Source organism: Lissotriton vulgaris, chromosome 3_1 (genome assembly GCF_964263255.1).
Source record: "Lissotriton vulgaris chromosome 3_1, aLisVul1.2, whole genome shotgun sequence".
NCBI classification, from domain to species: domain Eukaryota; kingdom Metazoa; phylum Chordata; class Amphibia; order Caudata; family Salamandridae; genus Lissotriton; species Lissotriton vulgaris.
This window is the reverse complement of record NC_141689.1, coordinates 2,013,141,155-2,013,162,496: the sequence shown is the minus strand read 5'-3', so window position 1 is coordinate 2,013,162,496 and position 21,342 is coordinate 2,013,141,155. Positions and strand designations below refer to the sequence as shown.

At 46.4% G+C, this 21,342-nt stretch overlaps 1 protein-coding gene across 1 annotated transcript in view; it reads left to right on the top strand.

Moving 5' to 3' along the window:
- Window positions 1-21,342, top strand: part of IRF2 (interferon regulatory factor 2) — a 351,614-nt gene that overhangs the window by 163,876 nt on the left and 166,396 nt on the right. Inside the window, exon 6 of the mRNA XM_086962480.1 lies at window positions 8,723-8,840. Coding sequence (XP_086818606.1) covers window positions 8,723-8,840 — 118 coding nt within the window. The remainder of the gene's footprint in view (window positions 1-8,722; window positions 8,841-21,342) is intronic.

The window sequence follows — 21,342 nt, the reverse complement described above, 5'->3', positions numbered from 1 at the left end:
CAAAAGGGGGTGGTGATGGACGGAGCATCTGAATCAATCAAACACTCACACCCAGTCAAAAGATCTGGGTTTAATCCATCACCGTTCTTTAGCACACTCTGCCACCCCAGTTCAGACATGGCTATATGCAAATCAGTCTGACCCTGTGCCTCATGGGAACAGTCCAGCCCGAACTGCCAAGCCATGTCTTCCCTGGACCGGAAACAAGCTTCCAAGGACCAGTTTCTGGCATTCCAGCCGTCTTCAGCCCGGCTTGCTTGAATCCAGTGGCAAAGTGAGCAAGGGACTCACGTCTGAGCATACCCTGCCCACTTATGGCGGCCAAAAGCAGTACAAAAGGGGGTGGTGATGGACGGAGCATCTGAATCAATCAAACACTCACAACCAGTCAAAAGATCTGGGTTTAATCCATCACCGTTCTTTAGCCCACTCTGCCACCCCAGTTCAGACATGGCTATATGCAAATCAGTCTGATCCTGTGCCTCATGGGAACAGTCCAGCCCGAACTGCCAAGCCATGTCTTCCCTGGACCGGAAACAAGCTTCCGAGGACCGGTTTCTGGCATTCCAGCCGTCTTCAGCCCGGCTTGCTTGAATCCAGTGGCAAAGTGAGCAAGGGACTCACGTCTGAGCATACCCTGCCACACTTATGGCCGCCAAAAGCGGTACAAAATGGGGTGGTGATGGACGGAGCATCTGAATCAATCAAACACTCACACCGAGTCAAAAGATCTGGGTTTAATCCAACACCGTTCTTTAGCCCACTCTGCCACCCCAGTTCAGACATGGCTATATGCAAATCAGTCTGACCCTGTGCCTCATGGGAACAGTACAGCCCGAACTGCTAAGCCATGTCTTCCCTGGACCGGAAACAAGCTTCCGAGGACCGGTTTCTGGCATTCCAGCCGTCTTCAGCCCGGCTTGCTTGAATCCAGTGGCAAAGCGAGCAAGGGACTCACGTCTGAGCATACCCTGCCACACTTATGGCGGCCAAAAGCGGTACATACCCATAACACAACACACTCAGACATGCCTCCTACTCAATCACTAATTCAAACCATCCCCTCCAACACTCACAGAGTGTCAAACCACGATGCAAGAAACATTGTGGAAAACAACCTGACGTGAGGCCCTCTCACACAAGAGCCCAACCCAAATTCCATCAAGCCGCAACTTAAATGTATACTGCTAAACTGTAGATCAGCGGCAAGACATGCTGCTGACATAGCGGATCTCATCCCCACTCACAAACCTGACCTACTAATACTGACCGAAACATGGTTAAATGAATCATCCACGCCCATCCTCGATATATTGGTGCCCCCAAACTATAACATCATCCAACTTGACAGAACTGACAGGACTGGTGGCAGTATCGCCTGCATACATCGAATCTATCTCTCAGTGAAATACTCCCTCTCACCGGTTCCATCTTCCTGTGAATACCTGCGCCTAGACATCACGAATAATAACAAACCATTGTGCTCATTGCACACAATGTACCACCCCCAGGGGACAACCTCACCTTCGTCGTACCGCTCATGGATATTGTATCTACTAATGCTGGACAACAAATAACACAAATATTCCTCAGAGACTTCAACCTCTACTGGAATGACCTTAATGATTCAGCAGTCACCATCCTCAAAACTTTCCTGTCAGACCTCAACCAAATCTGTAACTGCCCCACACATGATAAAGGCTCAACTCTAGACTCCACTGTGACTGGTCGGACCACCACATCATCACTGTCTTCATCATGGAATCAGTAAAACCCCACTCTACCCAACCCACAAGACCCAAAATTTGGAAGAGAAACCTACAAAACGTCAGTGCAAACCTAGGCACAAACTCCAACCCTAACATCCTGCTTCCCCCGAAGATCTTTCTGATGTGCAAAATCTGACCGGCCACTACTTCTGCTCCATAAACAAGGTCCTAGACAAAGTCGTGCCCCTGCAATTGAAAAGAGCCTCTACAAAAGACTCTAAACCATGGTACGATGGTAGACTTAATGAGGACAGAAGATACCTTCGATTAATCGAACGACGCTGGAGGTCAGCGCCTTCTTCAGTCCACCTCAAATTGCTAAAAACCACAAGAAACTCATACTACAGAAAGATCAGACAAGCAAAAGCATTCTTTATCAGTAACCAATTAGACCAAACCAAGAACCGCCCCAAAAAACTATTTGAACTAATCAAAGCACAATCTAAGGGCATACCTCACCCCCCCCCCCCCCCCCCCCCCCCGCCCGCCCACCCCCCAAGCTAACTCAGACACACTACCCAATTGCGAAGAATTTGCCTCCTTCTTCATGCTGAAGACAGGAAACATAAAAGTGAACCTGCTCAAGGACTTAACAACCCACTCTGACATTCACATGGCACTTCATCCATCCCCCCCACGGAGCCCAACCTATTTGCTCCCCTACGCTTTGCCTCAAAAACGCCTTCTGGTCCTCCTTCACCACATACAGTGAAGGAGCAATATCAAAAATGCTCACTTCTCTGAACCCCTCCAACCACTTCATAGACCCCCTTACCGCAAACCACATAAAAGACTTAGTTCGACTACTATTGTCTCTATGGACCAAGATTATAAATACCTCTCTCCTGCAAGGAATCATTCATCCCAGATATCCTTAAATCTGGGAAGGTATCCCCCATCTTAAAGAAGCCAACATTCGACCCAGCAGACTTAAATACCTACCGCCCAATATCCAACATCCCTACGCTGGCCAAACTATTAGAAAAATGCACTCACACACAGCTTAGCAAACACATTGACCACTTCAAATTGCTTAATCAATACCAATACGGCTTCCGCATAGGACACAGTAAGGAAACAGCCATGACTCACATTATAGATGACGCTCTAAAAATCCTGAATCAAAATGAAGCTTGTCTGCTTATCCTGGTTGCCCTATCCTCAGCTTTTGACACTGTCAAGCACGACAACTTACTAGATCTCCTGAAGCACAGAATGAGACTATCTGGATCAGTTCTAAACTGGTTCTCTTCATTCCTACAAAACAGATCACAAACATTCAAGGTTAAGCAATCCTTGTCCAACCCCGTCCCAGTCATGCTAGGAGTCTCACAAGGATCGTCCCTCTCTCCTACACTCTTCAACTTATTCATGGAACCACTCACCGACATCCTCAGCTCCTTTAATGTCCAATACCACATATATGTGGATGATACACAAATATACCTAAAAATCCATTCTCTAGAGGACATCAAATCTCTCAATGTAACGCTACAAAAAACTCAGACCTGGCTGGCTGTAAACTATCTAAAACTAACACCCTCAAAACCAAATTCCTCCTTATCGCACCCCCCAACCAATCGAAAACCATTTTGGACTGGCTGAAACACCTCACAGTGCTCAACTGGCAACCTCTTATTATCGATTCAGCGAAATCATTGGGAGTACCTCTCAATAAAATTCTCAACATGCAGAAACACATCAGTAGCGCTACAAAAGGAGCAAATTTTCAAATGAACACCCTAAGAAGACTAAAAACCCTTCCTACCCGTAAATGACTTCAAACTTGCAGTTCAAGCTCTAGTACTCCCTAAAATTGAATATGGGTGTGCTGCCCTTTGCGGGCCTCCCAGACCGACGGCACCCCTAAGAGCCTCAATCAACTCAGCTGCTAGACTCATCAAGAGCTCCAAAAGAAACTACCACATCTTCCCGGACCTTAGAGCCCTCAACTGGCTACCCTTCGAAGCCACAATTCAACTATAATTCGCCTGCATGACGCACAAGGCCATACATCCCAATACTCCGACCTACCTGGCACAGAAATTGGTACTTTCGCGTGACAACAGATCCTCCAGAAGCGCCAGTAACCTTCTACTGAAACCACAATGTTTCTCCAAGAAGAAAACATACAACCGAGCCTTCTCCGGGATTGCTCCCAGGATCTGGAACTTTCTACCTCCTGAAACCAGAATGAATCCCTCTATTATATCGTTCAAAAAAGAAGTGAAATCTATTCTCCTGTCCAAATTCACATGAACCATAGGTACAAATTGTAATAATTGTATGATATGCTCTGAACATTGCTATTTCTTGTAATTCTAGTATTGTCTACTATATCTGCTTGTGAAGCGCTCTGATACCCGCAAGGGTCTTGTCTGCGCTATATAAAACCTTCAAAATAAATAAATTCACACATACATTACAATTCAGTATTAGGAATGGATGCCCTAAACATGCCCCCTACTAATACTGAATCGCAAACCCAATTTGCCATTCAGTAATGGGTTACCGAATCACAAATTGGGCCTTTGTACATAAAACAAATGCTTTTTTGCAGTCGCAAACGGCCTGATTCTGTCAATCGGCCATTTGCAATCTCAAAAAAAGCTTTGTACATCTGACATTTAGTTATTAATTTTGTGCAGGGCACACAATATTACACACCCACAGCCATGTGCAGGGATATGTATAGATCAAGGATTGGGAGTAGTTAGACCCCAACTGGATCCAAAACCTGAGCTCCTATCTGCTATTCCTCAATCCTTATCTAGGCTACAACAGTTTTTCAAATGAACGCAGCCTGAATACTACAGCCTATAAGAGTTTTAGGGAGTGAAGGAGATAGCTTCTGCCCTCATGTTAAGAATCAAAGCATTGTAGAGACGGGGGGCCCAATTCCATTCTTCTGTGACTTGAAGGCCTATGTGTGGCTCTAGAGCAGAGGTCTTCAAACTTTAGGATGCCGAGACCCCCCTATCAACATTTTCAGGCGTAAGGACCCCCTCCTGACAAAAAATTCTAAACCTGTAGGCAGGGCTACTGGAATTATGAGGCAGGTGAGGACCAAATTACGTGACAAGCTTGACCAAATTGTGTGGAAAGAAAATGTAAATAATGTTATGTGATGTCACGTTTTTGGGATAGCATTGCGTCATTATTTTTACACACAGTAAAACTGAAAACGATTTTAACCCAGCAGTACCAGTTTAGAACCAAAATTCAGCAATTAACATCAGAAAGATGTCTATTTACCCTTTGTGACGGGCCTTCCACTCCGCAGGAATAAGTGCTGCCACATTAGAAGATCACCTGGCCCTGGCCAGGAGCAGCAGGGGTCCCTTAAAACCCTGGCCGTCTTGTGCATAGTTGAGCAGTTTGCCTATGCCGCTTTCCTCTCGCCCCCTCTTCCGTCCTAATCCCGGATCCCTCTCTCACTTTGCAGGCCATTTCTATCACCCCTTTTTAGGTCTCGCATATGGGGATGCAGTAGCCAGCGAGACCTATTGTTACCGTCTTGCCTGCCAAGTGATACAGACCGGGGCACGCGGCGATTGGGGCACATGTGCACATCTCCCTTCCGTCATCGCAAGCTCCACTTTCGTTTTTCTAATGTGCACGCGCGCCCCAAGCGCAGCACACTCTGTCTTTTATTGCTCTCTCCCCCTCCGTTGCACTACATATTTATCTCCCTTGCTGTAAGAATTTGCGTCTATGCCAAGTGGCCCTTCTACCGTCTAGCACTGCCATACAGAACCCGTTTAGCAGCCATCACTGATGCCGCATAAGAAGCCTCCCACCGCCAAAACATAGCCAACATCAACAGATCACTTTCCTCTACCACCTGCCCCATCATGCAAATTGCACGTCACCACAAACCGCACTCTCCCATATACATCAGACGATACGCCACCTCCAGCAACAGCTCCACCAACAAACAGCGTATCCCCTTAACTGCCCTCCAATTTCCTCCTCGTGCCTACTGTCGCCTTCCCCAAAAAGCTCCCCCTTACTCTTTCGTTCACACGTTTTCCACACCTTACACCCTGGTTCTTTCTCCCTTCTCATTCCCTAGCTCAAAGTCGTCTACATTAAGCTGCCTTACCTCTCCTACTCCTTTCTCTCTGCTCCTTTTCGTCACCTTCGCTTTATGAGGCTTTTCCTCCCCAGAAACAACAAGGAAGCTGGCGCTGCTGCTACTGCATCAGTTCTCTACTCATGCTCGCATTTAGTATACTTCGCTGGCTGTGAGAAACGTTTCCTGTAGATCTCCCGGAAGTACTGGCGCGTGCCCCGGAAGTGTGCGCCAGCATATTCCGGAACAGGAGGGAGCCTAGAGTCGTTCACGCTGAAGCGGCCGAGCCAAGATGCGCTCCAGAGGATGAATGAGGAGGCAGCGCGAGGGAGTATGAGAGGTGAGAAGGGGCAGAGGGTGCACAAAGAGCGCAGGCTTGTGGGCAGAACGGTGGGGTGCATGCGAGAAGGCTCAAGAAGACTAAGTGCGGATCAAGGTGACGAATGTATCGGCGAGGAGGAGCAGCATGAGACCACGATAACCGTAGATTAGAGGCGACTTCCAAAATCTATGTTATGTATCAATGAAGCGCTTGTTCTAGACAAATATGCTTTCTAGAAAAAGTAGCATATTACGTCAATGTGGCAGAATAGTTGCCAGGCGAAATGGGTTGGAGCTGAATGGGGAAAATACATCAACTACATTCCATACATTTTTACCTTGCACAGAATTGCAATTTTAATTATAGGGAACAGTGGTATAGCAAGGGTGATTAAGGCCTAATACAAGCACGGAAAATTGGAATCCTATTTTCTGGTTTGATATAAAACAAGTATTTGCAATGCAACAGGTCTCGCAGTTACACGAGTTTAAGCTATTGGAATTGTAAATGACAATGCCAGTAGCTTAAACTCGCGTAAATGCGAGACCTATTGCATTGCAAATGCTTGTTAAAATTTCTGATCTCTCCCCATTCAACCTCTCACTTCACCTTTAATCTCCTTCTGCCATTCTGTCTTTTCACTGCCCTCATTTCTAACAGTCTCTCGCATTTATCTCATGGCCTCTCTGGCCCGTCACCTCCCATGCCCCTCAGCACTTCTCATTCATCTCAAGTCTCTCCATTCAAATTTTTGTCTATTTGTATCTTACACCTGTTCAGTTCCTCTATTCATCTTTCACATCTCCCCTTTGTTCTTCCACACCTTCTTGAACCAACATCCCTCTCCCCTGTTACCGCCGCACCAGTGCTTTATTTGAGCAGGTGGTTTCCGGTGCTCTGCACTGGCACCTAATTGTGCACACTGGCACTTTGACAGTCTGCCACATGGTGGCTCTGTCTGTGTAATTTAGAGATGAGCAGAACCGCTGTTTATGAATTCAATATACATTAAAAACGATAAACTCCTGACACCCATGCCATTCTTATAGCTTTGGGGGCTTGAAATACTCAGAATAGTCACACTTGTTCAAGTGTTATGGTTGGTAGTTGCATAGGTATTGTCATTACTGCGCAGGCAAGGCAATGGGTGGGTGGTTAAAGTTCAAGTGGCCTACTGGTGAGGGCCTTTGCACATGTTTTATTACAAATGAATCACTGCTCAGCACCCACCCCAGTACACCCACTCTTCCCCTATCACTGCTAACCCTCACCCAGTCCTATGATTAGGGCTGCCAGGTCATTATATTGATGTACCAGATGACACAAAAATAAGCAGTCACCGAAAACTGTATTTTCAGCACTTATCTGTGCATACTTAGAACAGCAAATATAAATAGAAAGCACTTTTAATTGTGTTCAGGGCTGCCTCAATGATCCATGAGTGATAATTAAAGGGAACAAAGACAGAAAAGTCACATAACAAATTAATACACATTTATAACTCTATTTAGTGTAAAGAGGAGTTCTTTGCAGGCTATTTAAACAACACAGGGCTAGCATTTTTATTTTGGCAATCCTACTTTATATTCCTTTTCAGGAAATGCATTCTCACACTACTTCAGTAAATGTAAAATGCAAATGTAAGGAATAGGCAGTCAGGGCCCAGGGGGTACTGGAACTAGAAAATAACTAAGCCTCGCTAAATATTTTACAAAAGGTATGTAAATATGCAAATCGTCTTTATAGACCTGTGAAAAACCCAGGCGTACCAGAGATAAGACTCCAGACACTGCACAGCTGAGTCCCCAGCAGCTTCAGCTGCACTGCAGCAGCCCAGGGTGAGACACACGACTGGGGAGGAGGGGGGCTGAAGCCTTTGTAGTCCTATGGGCCTGGGCAGAAGTGTGACTGGGAATGCGCAACCCTCTTCCTATCACTCCATGGCCCCCTTGGGGGTCGCACCCCACAGTTTGAATACCCCTGTTTTAAACTAGCAGTTCTCATGGGAACATCTTTATTATTGTCTGTTCAGTTACCATTAGATTTTCTTTTCAGTCCAAAAATAACTAATTTCTCGAGTGATTCAAATATGGTAAAAGCAATACAAATAGAAGGTGCAATCTTCAAAACATTGAATCTTATCATTGAAAATCTTAGCTACACAATTTGTCCACAGACTGATCTAAACAATTGCCTGTTTGATGCCACACCTTCCATTTTTATATTCTCCACTTCTTTCATAAGGCATGTGACTGGAACCAAGTACATTGGTTATTGAATCGGAGTCTTAATCGAAATCAGAAACAATTTCTAAACATATGTAGACCAACTGTATTCCTGGATGCATGCCTATTTGTGGTTGTGAATGTTTGTGATTATGTCCTCAATATCTTTGTACCCAGCTTTTGTTTGTCTGCATTGTACAATGTATATAAGCAATGCAGATACCTAATTTAAAGATATAGTTGTTCTGGTTGAATGCCATAATGCTCTCTATACATGTTCTTTAGACCTGTGGGGAACAAAGCCTTACACCTTTTATTTATACTTTTTTAGCAGGAAGAAGTTGACTCAACTTATCCAGAGACTAATGGAGTGTGTCAGACTAATTATAGCTACATTGAACCTTGCTCCGAAGTAAAAACGGAGGTTGACAGCACTGTGAACATTATAAGTAAGTTTTGTCACCGGGTCTGCTAATCGAGCAAGTGCATTTCTTATGTGTACATATCCACATCTTGAAATAGGGCTGATGGAAATTTGACTACCCAATTAACACCTTCCATGCTCATGACGAGCTGAGCTCGTCATGAACCACGGCGCTCCGGTGCTCATGAATAGCTCAGCTCGTCATGAGCCGTGGAACGCTCACACGCGGGGATAATTCCCCTGCTGTGGTGAGCGTTCCATTGGAACGGGTGCAGCTGTGACGAGCTCAGTGTAGCTTGACTAGGGCCCAGAATGAAAAATTTACTGGCTATCGTAACGGAAAGTTTCAATTCTATTAAGGACTCTGAGTTGAGGATTATGCCCATCTTTTCTTGCTTTATTTTAACAGCAGCCATTATATAACTTTATCTAGAGACCACATTTCCCAAACACCCTCGGGAACATGTTGGTCAGAAAAGAAACAAACAAGGGACCACACGTCTCCTAAGTCCATTAACCAATTACAGTGCCATGAGCCCGATATAGTCTCTCCTTCTGTCACTGCCCTTCCTCTTTCGAAGCATGAGTCATGCCCATCTTCTTAACCAATCAACCTTCCTGTTTCCCAGAATCACCTCCTGGAATGGAAAGGACAATATTAGGGCTAGGAAAAACAACGGCTATCACAGCTCAAGTGTGAAATCAAAGAACAAGATGCTATCTCAAAATCTAGACATTGAAAGATATGAGCTATCTGAAAGTTGCCAAACCATTGGAACATAAATAGTATTCAAATTCAACTGTTAAACCACTGAACCACATGTCAAAGTAGGACATAAAATCTTGCTTACTCCTTAACGGGCGGGCGAAGGCAGACTGCTTCCACGGGTGGGATAATGCTCGCCTCCGAATCCTTAATTGAATTAAAACTTTAAGCTTCTTGCATGACTCATCGCACCCATCGTGCGATCGTTGGAGCGGAAACCGCCTTGTCTGGTTTTCTGATAGCAATCAAAAGTTGCGGTTAATATGGAGGTCGGAACTCCGAGGACATTTCCTCATAAACTTTCAAACAGCGAACCACACATAACTTGGGGGCGTCGGGGAAAGCTTGGTATTCAATGACTCTAGTATGGCATTTAGTCCTTCATCGGACCCTAAAGGACACTCCTGAGGGAGGAAAAACCCTGCCCGTGATATCTAGGGCACACACATCTGAAACTCTCCTGCAAGATATTAGACAAAGCAGCATGGCTAATTTCGCCGATAACTCCTTCCTTGACAAATACTCATTATGTTGCCATGACAAAAACAAATTGAGCACTCTATTCACATCCCATAGCGAGGTTCCGGGGGAAGGGCCAAACGAAGCCCCAACAAGAGACGACACACAAAAGGGTGTTCTCCCACCGGATTGCTCTGAATTGGCACTTGTCCCGCTGAAATCGCAGACCGAAAAGTATTAACCAAGCAGTAGGCTAAACCTTGCTGTGACCATCTACCCCTGTAATCCTCCACGCCATGAGCTGTAGGGCCCCGCTGAGCACTATTTGATGAGGAAGTAGATCTGGATTGAGAAGGAGTTCTGGAAATTCGGGGAGTCGGATTGGAAAATCCCAAGAAAGTTCCAGCAGAACTGGAAACCTTACTTGCGACCTCCAAATTGGTGTGATGAGAACCAAGTTCGCTCTTTGTCTCCTGACTTGGGTCGAGACCCGAATGATCATCGCAAACGGTGGAAACGCATAGGGTTGTCCCTGCCTTCAGTCCTGCAGGAACGCATCCGTGGCAAGAGCCAACAAGTCCGGAGGCCAACTGAAAAACCGAAGAATCTGGTGGTCCATCCTGGACACAAAAAGGTCCACTGAAAAAGGACCCTAATGATCTTGTACTGGTTAAAAAACGTCCGGATGCAGTTTCCAGAGATTGGAATCTTTGAAGTGACACGATTGCCAGTCCGCCACCTGATTCTTCCAGCCGGGGAGATATTCCGCCTGCAGAGAAAGTGATGGTCCAGGCAAAATTGCCAAAGATTTGTCGGCAGGTCCAATAGCACCTTTGATCGGGTGCCTCTGAGGTGGTTGATATACCGGACTGCCGATACATTGTCCATTTTCAGCAGGACACAAGACTGCCCTTTCTCCTTGGTCCAAGACTTCACTGCAAAAGAGCCCGCTAGAATCTCCAGACAATTGACATGCAGTGCCTGTTCTTGCTGATACCAGTGGAGAAGTTTGCACATCTGGCGCCCCTGCTGGCGTCGGATTTGATGACTTAATCCGGTGCTGAACCAAAAATTGCCCTCCCATTCCAGGCTTCCATGTGAGACAGCCACCAATGAATTTCTTCCTGTGCCTCGTCCGACAGGAAAACCGGATGGGAGAAAGGACAATCCTTCCTTAGGTGTTGCGCTTTGAGGCGGTGTAAGGCCCTGTAGTGGAGCGGGCCCGGAACAATCGTCTGGATGGATGCGGACAACATCCCCACTATGCGGGCTATTTACCGAAGGGGAATCGTCTGTTTGGTCAGAGCACGTCGCAGCTTGTGACGGATCTTGGACAGTTTGCGCGCCGGGAGACTGAGGGTCGAGGCAACGGAGTTTATCACAAACCCTAGAAATGTGACTGATTGCGCTGAGGTCAACAAAGACTTCTTTGTGTTTATGTCTAACCCAAGACTCTCTCAGAGAGTGACCGCCTGCTGTAGCTGGTCCAGAAGCAAATCCGGGTCCTGGGCCAGTAACAGCATAACGTCCAGGTACACAATCAGACGGGTTCCTCACGCGCAGAGGTACTCCACGACTGGCAGGAGGACCTTCGTGAAAAACCACGGAGCGGAGGAGAGACCGAAAGGAAGAGACGTAAACTGGAACACCTGATCTCACCAGCAAAATTGAAGGAACCTCCTGTGTGGAGGAAAAATAGGAATGGTCAGATAGCATCTTTTAAATCGAGGCGGACCATCCAATCTGCGGGACGCAAAACATCTCTGAAGAGATGTATGCCCTCCATTCTGAAGTGGCGGTAGACTAACCACTCGTTGAACTCTAGGAGGTTAAAAAATGGGCGCTGGCCTCCATCCGCCTTGTCCACCAAAAACATATTGCTTAGGATGCCCTGTGGGTGCAACACGGTACCGCAAATTGCCCCTTTGTATAGTAAGGGGGAGACGTCTGTGTCTATTAGGAGTTCCTCTTGGCCTGAAAACTGGACAGGCCGGGGTGGAACCAACTGTTAGGGCTCGCCACAAAACTGTATCGGAAAACCTTGAACAGTTTGTAACACTCGAGCATCGGACATGATTTGCTCCCATTGACTCACAAAGTCGGCCAGACGGCCCCCCACACACACGAGGGACTCCGGTGTTACATTTACCGGCTGATGAGGAGTTGCCCCCTCCTCTGAATTCTCGACCTCTGCCACGGCGTCCACGGGAAGTGTAGAATGTGTTGTACCGTTGCTGGTGCTGGTACTGCCCTTGCCTGGAGCCTTGCCCCCTGGCAATGTGGGGGGCTGGCTGGACGAGCTGCCCCTGCCTCGACCGGCCCCCGGAAAACCCGGGGAGAAAAGACCTTCTTTCTAGAAGTCTGGACTTTGTCCAGTGACATAAACGTGTTGACGAACTTGCCCAGCTCCTTAATAAAGGGCTCCCCAAACAAACCTCCTTGCATCACTGCTCCCGCCTCATAGTCGACTAGGTCCCCAAGTTTAGGGTCGACCTTTATCAAAAAGGACCTTCGCTGCTCTGTAGAGAGCGCACAGTTTGCGTTGCCGAGGTAAACTACGGCACGCTGAGCCCAGCCGGAGAGGGCTTCTGGAGAGATAAGGGCACCAGAAGACTTGGCGTCTTCCGCCAGATCCAAAATCATTGTTAGGGGACCCAGGGCGTCCAAAAACTTGTCCTGGGTCGCCTGCCAATACATATCAATCCCTTTCTTTGGATCCTTCATAAATGTGGCTAGAAAAGTTGCCATTCTGGTGTCTAGCTCAGGTGTTTGTGCAACTTTGCCATCCAGAGAGGGACGGGGACACTCCGACCGGAGTCGACTACGTCTTTTCACATGGGAGTGCTGATTCTAACCGCCACGTTGTTCGCCACCTTTGCGGAGGGGGTCCATTCAGAAGATCTGGAGTGCATGAGGAGTTCTGGATCCAACATATCCGAAGCCCCTCCCGCCCCATGAGAATCGAGGGTCCTGCTTTTGACGCTAGTCGCCATGGTATAAATGTTTCCGGTTCCTCGTCTGTGTCAGCGTGGTTGTCATCCCCTTGAGACAGGCTAACTGGGGCAGTGGTGGCTGGGGAGGGTGTGCTAAGCTCCGGAGTGACCACCGGCAGGCTGAGAGCCAGAAAAGCATCACGTAAGTGCTCAAATGCGTCTGGGTCCACTCCGTCGGTCCTTGGGCGTTTAGCTCGGACCGGCTCCGATCCCTGGGCACTCTGGGGAGTAGTAGGGGTATTAGGTGATGCACCAAGGGGTGCAGATGGGGCATTGGACACTAATGGAGCCCAACAAGCGCATAGTTGCTCCAGTTTTTGGGACAGACGCTCCTCCATAGGAGCCATTACCTCCTCAACTGCCCATTAGATAGTCGTCAACAGCATTGTAAAAATCATCGTCCCAGGGCATTTGGGCTAGGGGATCCTCCTCCCACTGCATCTTGGCCTGGTTAGACATGCCCACACGTTTATGTAGTGTGACTAAGGTCCAAAAAGCAACCGTGCGCCAAATCTGGTGCCTCCGCAGTCAGGGGCTGCTTAATAATGCTGGGGATCAGCGTATTGTAAAGGGCAGAACCCAAAATAGGAAATTAGGAGGAGGCAACCACCCTTCCGGCACACTACCTGCACCTAATTAAACAACTCAGGACTTTAGAAAAAAGTAGTTTGAGGCATATGGGCTGCAGACCACACACTATTGCATAGATCACCATCTGGTGGTGGGCTCGGATGATTACACTTTGTTTTTGTCTTGAAGAGTCTTTTTCTGTTGGATGGCTCCTGTAGATCGTAGTGCGCATGGGCATCGACTCCATCTTCAGATTGTTTTTTTCCGCCATCGGGCTCGGATGCGTTTTTTCTGCCATCGGGCTCGGATGCGTTTATCTTTCGGTCCCGTTACCGATCTCCTTTCGACTTCAAGACCTTCATCATACCATCGGTATCGTCTTCTACAGTAATTCCGGTTACCCGCGTCGAAGATAGGCTTGCGCTTCTCAATTCCAGCGTTAGTCTGGTCCGTCGGGCCCAACTGCGTCATTGGGCCTTTGGCTCATGGAAAGAACACCTTTCAAGAAGTGCCCTCAGTGTGGACACAAATTCCCTCACACTGATCTTCATGAGGTGTGCAATCTGTGCTTGTCCCCAGAGCAAGAGAGTCGAGACTGTGAGGCCTGCACTTCGTTCCGGTCCAAGAAGACCATCAGGGACCGTCAAGCTTGAAGAGTCATGGCGCAGTAATCTTCATCGACACCAGACCTCATCATAGACGAGGCTCTGATCGAAGTAGAGTCTGAAGAACAGCAGCAGGATAACATCGTCTCCAAAGCAGAGGATTCAGCTTCCGAAGCCGAGGATCAATCGGAAGACGACGATCTTCTTCCAGCTGGTTAACAGGTCATGAGTACAAGCGTCGACCCTGTTCACCTTCCCAGGCTTCGGTTCCTCCTCCACCTCCGGGTCCGCGTGCACCCCGACCAAAACCTTCTGACGCCCCACCTTTTTGCTCGGCAACAAAGAATACAAAAAAGCCTCCAGTCGACTCGGGCTCGAGTCAGTCTGTTGGTCCCGTCAAGCAAAAGGTCTTCAAACCAAAATTAACCCCGGCACCAAAGCAGCCATCGGTGCCGAAACCGGTTGAGCCGAAAACAAGCTCAGCACCGAAAGACATTCCCAAATCTGCCGAACCGAAGACCACTCCGGTTCTGAAAAAAGTCGACCCGAAGTCTTCGGCATCGAAACACACTTCGGCTTTGAAGGTCGATGATTCCAAACGCACTTCGGGGGCAAAGATTCCGGATCCAAAGAGCGCAGATCCGAGAAAGACCAAGTCTTCGGAACTGAAACCAAAATCTGCTCCAAAAACAATAGACACTGTAAAACCTAAGCATTTTCGTCCCAAACAAGATAAATGGGCACCAAAAAAGGATTTTTCAGCAGAAGAGCTTTTCCAACCAGACCCAGGGCAAAAAACTCTTCATATTAATCCAAAGACTGGACATGTTATTACAGTGCCTGAAAAGAGGAAAATGGACTATCCTAAACTACCTCCAGTTCCTCTCAAAAAGCATGCTCAAACTTCCCCCATAAGAATTCCTTCACCATTAATAGAGATACCAGCAGACATTTCTCCAGTACACTCACCATCCAGCACACACACATTATACCAAAGGATGATGATGATAAAGACAATTATTCAGAGGGGGTAGAAAGTGAGCATCATATAGACGACACAGATGACCCAGACAATATTCCTGGGCCATCAGATGATCCCTGGGAGGATTTTAATGCGCCAGATGCACCAGATCTGCCACAAGATGACGCATACCCTTCTAGACCATCTCCCCCAGATGACACTATTGGGTTTACACAGCTCATTCATAGAGCAGCCACATTTCATGGAGTAGACTTACACACAGATCCAGTGGAAGAGGATTTCCTCATGGATACACTACTGTTGTCACATAAAACCACAATCACATTACCAATACTTAGTGGAGTGGTGAGACATGCACCAGAAGTATTCAAAGACCCTGTCAGAGCCAGGGTAATTAACCCCAGACTGGAAAAAAAAGTATAAAGCGGCTCCAACTGACCCAGCATACATCAAAGGGCAGCTGCCATTAGACTCATTGGTAGTATCAAATGCGAGAAAAAGAGCTAACTCTCAGACAACAGGGGATGCTCCACCCCCTGATAAAGAGTCTAAGCTTTTAGATGCTTCAGGGAAACACACCATCTCGCAAGCAGCCAATGTCTAGAGAATTGCTAACACTCAAGCTTTGTTAGCGAGATATGATCGAGCTCATTATGAGGAGTTCGAATCACTCATGCAACATTTACCAGAGCAATATAAGACCAGGGCTTCTGATCTAATACAAGAAGGCAAGGTTATTACAAATACCTCATGCCGCTGTGCATTAGACACTGCATACACAGCCTCTAGAGCAATAAATACGGGAGTATTGTTGCAGAGACATGCATAGCTACGCATCTCTGGGTTCAAACCAGAAGTACAGGCCAGTATTTTACATCAACCCTTTGACCAGCAACATCTCTTTGGTCCAACAGTTGATAGTGCACTAGAAAAGATGAAAAAAGATACAGAAACAGCAAAATCCAAGGAAGCTTTACAAACGCAGACCCTTAGAGCGTCTTTTCGTCGCTCCTCATGTAGAGGAGAATCTATGGGGTTTCAAACTGACACCTCCTCTTCTTATAAAGCGCCCACCCAAACCTCACCCAGCAGAGGGTATTACAGAGGAGGATATAGAGGTAACAACAATAAGGGCAGAGTCAGAGGCAACAACAACCGCAATGCCTCTACTCCCAAACAGTGACTTCCCTTCTATCCCCCCAGACCATTCCACTCCTGTCGGGGGGAGATTACAACAGTTCCTACCTGTCTGGAACTCCATCACCACAGACAGGTGGGTAAGACAAATAATTCAGTCAGGTTATTGCCTGGAGCTCACTTCCACTCCTTCGAAACAACGTCCCATGTCACAGGAACATCTCATACTTCAAAGACAAGAGGTTGCATCTCTATTACAAAAGAATGCAATAGAACCTGTCCCAAAACATCATCAAAACACAGGAGTTTACTCCCTATACTTTCTCATACCCACAAAGGACGGGTCCCTCAGACCTATACTAGCTCTAAGGCCCCTGAACCTGTACATACAATCCGACCATTTCCATATGGTCACACTACAACAAGTTCTGCCATTGTTAAAACAAGGCGACCTCCTTGCCACTTTAGATCTCAAGGACGCTTACTTTCACATTCCTATCCATCAATCTCACAGAAAGTACCTTCGATTTGTACTAGAAGGTCAACACTACCAATTCGAAGTACTCCCTTTCGGAGCAACTACAGCACCTCAAGTGTTTACAAAGTGTCTAGCAGTAGTAGCAGCACACTTGAGAAGGGACAACATTCATGTCTTCCCATACATAGACGACTGGTTAATAAAATCCAAGTCATACCACCAATGTGTACAGCACATGCATCAGACCATATTTCTGTTGCACAAGCTGGGATTCACAGTAAATCAAAAGAAGTCACACCTCCAACCATCCCTATCGCAACAGTATCTAGGTGCCACAATAGATACCTCCAAAGCAAGTGCATACCCCAATCTTACAACGATACAAAGTATGCAAGCTCTTATACAAAAATTCCAGCCACAACACTCACTACCAGCTCGAGTGTTCATGCAAATAATAGGAATGATGGCATCTTGCATTTTCATAGTACCATACGCAAGACTACAAATGCGCCCCATACAAGAGTGTTTGGCAAGTCAGTGGAATCAGGCACAACAACAAATAACCGATCTGGTGGTGATATACGACCGGACATATCGCTCTCTGCAGTCGTGGAACACCAAAAACCTTTCCAAGGGCCGGCCGTTCATAGAGCCTGTTCCACAGGTGGTGCTATCCACAGATGCATCTCTCACAGGATGGGGAGCGCATTTAGAGAAACACACAGTACAAGGTACATGGACACCGCAACAAAAGTTACTCCACATAAATCATCTGGAGTTGTTAGCGATTTTCCTAGCTCTAAAATCGTTTTAACAATACCTGTCAAGAAAGGCTGTACTGGTCCTTACGGACAATATGATGGCCATGTATTGCATCCAAAAACAAGGAGGAACACACTCCATACAGCTCTCCCGGCTGGCAACAGAGCATATGGAGGTGGGCCATTCCTCAAAAAATCTTTCTGTTAGCAGAACATCTACCAGGAGTTCACAAGCAAGTTGCAGATCTGTTAAGTCGTCAAAGACAACAGATAAACGAGTGGGAACTTCATCCACAAGTTCTTCAACCGTTTTTTCACAAGTGGGGCAGCCAGAGATAGATCTGTTCGCCACACACCCCAACTTCAAATACCCAAGCTTCGCCGCAAGATACCCACACCCATTGTCCAAAGGCAATGCGGTATGGATGAGTTGGTCAAACAAATTTGCGTACGCTTTTCCACCTCTCCCACTAATTCCTTTAGGGTACGCAAGCTACAGCAACATTCCCTCACATTGATTCTCATAGCACAAACGTGGGCAAAACAACTGTGGACACCACACTACTAGAGCTATCAGTAGTACCACATCAAAAATTAAAACTCTCTCCACATCTACTGACACAGAACCATGGAGAGATCATGCATCCAGACCCAATGCAGCTCAATCTAGCGATTTGGCTCCTGAGGTCTTAGAATTTGGATACCTCAATCTTCCGCCTGATTGCATGAATGTCACAAAAGAAGCGAGACGCTCCCCCACTAGAGCATGCTACGCAGCCGAGTGGAAAAGGTTTGTTGTGTATTGCACAAATAACATCATTAAACCATTAGATGTTTCCATACAAAACATCATATGCTATCTACTTCATCTACATAGATGTAATTTAGCGTACTCCTTAATCAGGTTACATTGTGCTGCTATAGCAGCTTATCTTCAAAACAGACATTTGTCATTGTTTAGAGAACCTGCCATCAAGGCGTTTATGGAAGGATTAAAAAGAATAATTCCTCCCAGAATACCACCCACTCCGGTGTGGAATTTAAATATTGTTCTCACTAGACTTATGGGTCCTCCATTTGAACCATTACATAAGTGTGAGTTACAATTCCTTGCATGGAAAGTTGCATTTTTAGTTGCTATTACCTCACTCAGAAGAGTAAGTGAGATTCAGGCATTAACAATTCAAGAACCATTTATACAACTCCATCATAACAAAATGGTTCTTAAGACAAACCCGAAATTCCTGCCAAAAGTCATTTCACCATTCCACCTCAACCAATCTATTGAGTTGTCAGTATTCTTTCCCCAACCACAGACAGTTGCAGAAAGAGCTCTACACACATTAGATGTAAAAAGAGCACTCCTCTACTACACTGATAGGACAAAACCGTTTCGTAAAACAAACCAACTGTTTGTGTCCTTTTCTCCTCCACACTAAGACAACCCTATTTCAAAATCAGGCATTGCAAGGTGGATTGTTAAGCGCATTCAAATCTGTTACCAAAAAGCAAAACACACACTATCCATTTCCCCTAGGGCTCATTCTACCCGTAAATTAGGGGCATCTATGGCATTCCTAGGAAATATACCATTTGATGATATCTGTAAAGCAGCTACATGGTCTACACCGCACACATTTACAAAAGACTACTGTGTAGAAGTGCAGGCAAAACAAGCAGCTACTGTGGGCAAGGCTGTACTCAAAAAATTATTTCAAACTACTGCAACAGATACGGGTGGTCGCCGCTAAGGGAGAAAGCTGCTGTGCAATCGATGCAATAGTGTGTGGTCTGCAGCCCATATGCCTCGAACGGAAAATGCTACTTCCCAATATGCATCTGTTCTTGGCATTTAGGGCTGCAGAACCACACACGCCCACCCGACTCCCCCGCTACCTATATCTGTTCCAGTAATATCTTAATTAGATACACAATACATGGACATCCGTATCTATACTCGTACAACTCCATCATTTGCCCAATGGCGAAAACAATCTGAAGATGGAGTTGATGCCCAAGAACACTACGATCTACAGGAGGAGTCATCCAACAGACAAAGACTCTTCCAAGACAAAAACAAAGTGTAAACATCCGGGCCCACCACCAGATGGTGATCTATGTAATATTGTGTGATTCTGCAGCCCTACATGCCAAGAACAGATGCATACTGGTAAGTAGCATTTTCCTTCCCTGGGATCGTGTCCCTGCAGGTCTTCCTTTAACCTGCTGCTGGCTAGAAATACACCCAGAGGGCGTCAGGTTTTTAACACACACACCGACCCAAGCAGAAGCTTGAGTGTCAAGTCCCAGCCACTAAATACCGACCAAAGGCAGGGCGTTATGTCTCCAGGGCACAGGCAGCGGGTGCGGAGTGACGAGAATCCGACAATGGTAATTCTCCTACTTCGGTCCCATGCAAACGAGGCGAGGAGACGTTTAAACTCGCAGCTAACAGCGCCCCCTGGTGGCCGGAGGCTGACCGCGCCCTGATGCAGGCTCTTCACGGCGTTGCGTAGGCCCCATCAGGAACCCCGCGAGCTAGGGTCGGGAGGCCAGCAGAAACCGCCAGAATCAAGCGCTACACAAACTTGCAGCTAAACCTAGGTAACCAACATGCAGGCACAAGAACCTTTCGCACAACCCCTTACCATGATCACAAGCAAGGTAAGTGCCGGGGCTGAAGGAACAATACTTCAGGTAAATGCATATGCCAGCAAACATTTAAATACAATCAACAGCAATAAACCAAATGAGGAACACGCGATCGCGGGCACCTGGCGACAGCCCGCAATTGCGTTAAATTGTAAAGCATGAATCACAATCAGATATGAGGAAACCTAGAAAAACACTCATCTCTAAACTGCGAGCAGCAAAGTAAGAGGAAGGGCAGTGACAGAACTATATCGGGCTCATGGCACTGTGATTGGTTTATGGACTTAGGGGACGTGTGGACCCTTGTTTGTTTCTTTTCTGACCAACATGTTCCCGAGGGTGTTTGGGAAATGTGGTCTGAAGTTAAAGTTTTAAAATGGCTGCTGTTAAAATAAAGTAAAGAAAGATAAGCTTAATCCGAAGCCTCCGGTCAAGACATAGAATCTCATGTGTTAGCTGTATTCTTCAAAATGAAATGTTGCCCTTAAAGTTAAACATAAATTTGGTAATGTATAGAAAAAGATAATTTGTATCAAGGCCGATTCTTAAGTTGAGCGCAGCTTTAAATTAGTAGCAGAGCAATCCTATGCATGAATTTTATTTTTGGGTGGCATTGTGGTTGGTCAATAGTAATTCTACGTTTTCGTTCAACTTCCACAATTGCCTACAGTATATATAATCCTTCATCTGAAAGAATGAGAAATGTTTGGACATTGCCATTAACCAATCACTTCCTGCTGTTAGGGGATTTCAATATCCACATTGAGGACAAAGAGAACACTGATGCTTCCAACTTTTTAGCGGATATGACCACTCTGGGCCTGAGAAAGATTAACACTGGTCCCTCACATTTGGCTGGTCACACCCTGGATATTATACTTACCAATTCCCCTCTCGTAAGTGCTGATCCCCCTTGGCCATTGACCTAGTCAGATCATTCTTATGATTCCATTACCGATCACTAGCTGCCTCAGACAGCAATTAGCTGGAGGCACCCAGAGGGCCCTTCAAAGACAATGGCACAAAATCACGAATGATTCTTTTAGCAAACTATATACGCCCCCGATATTCAATGACCATATGGACAGCACCATGAAGCTAAGGGTTTTTAATGATAAAATTGG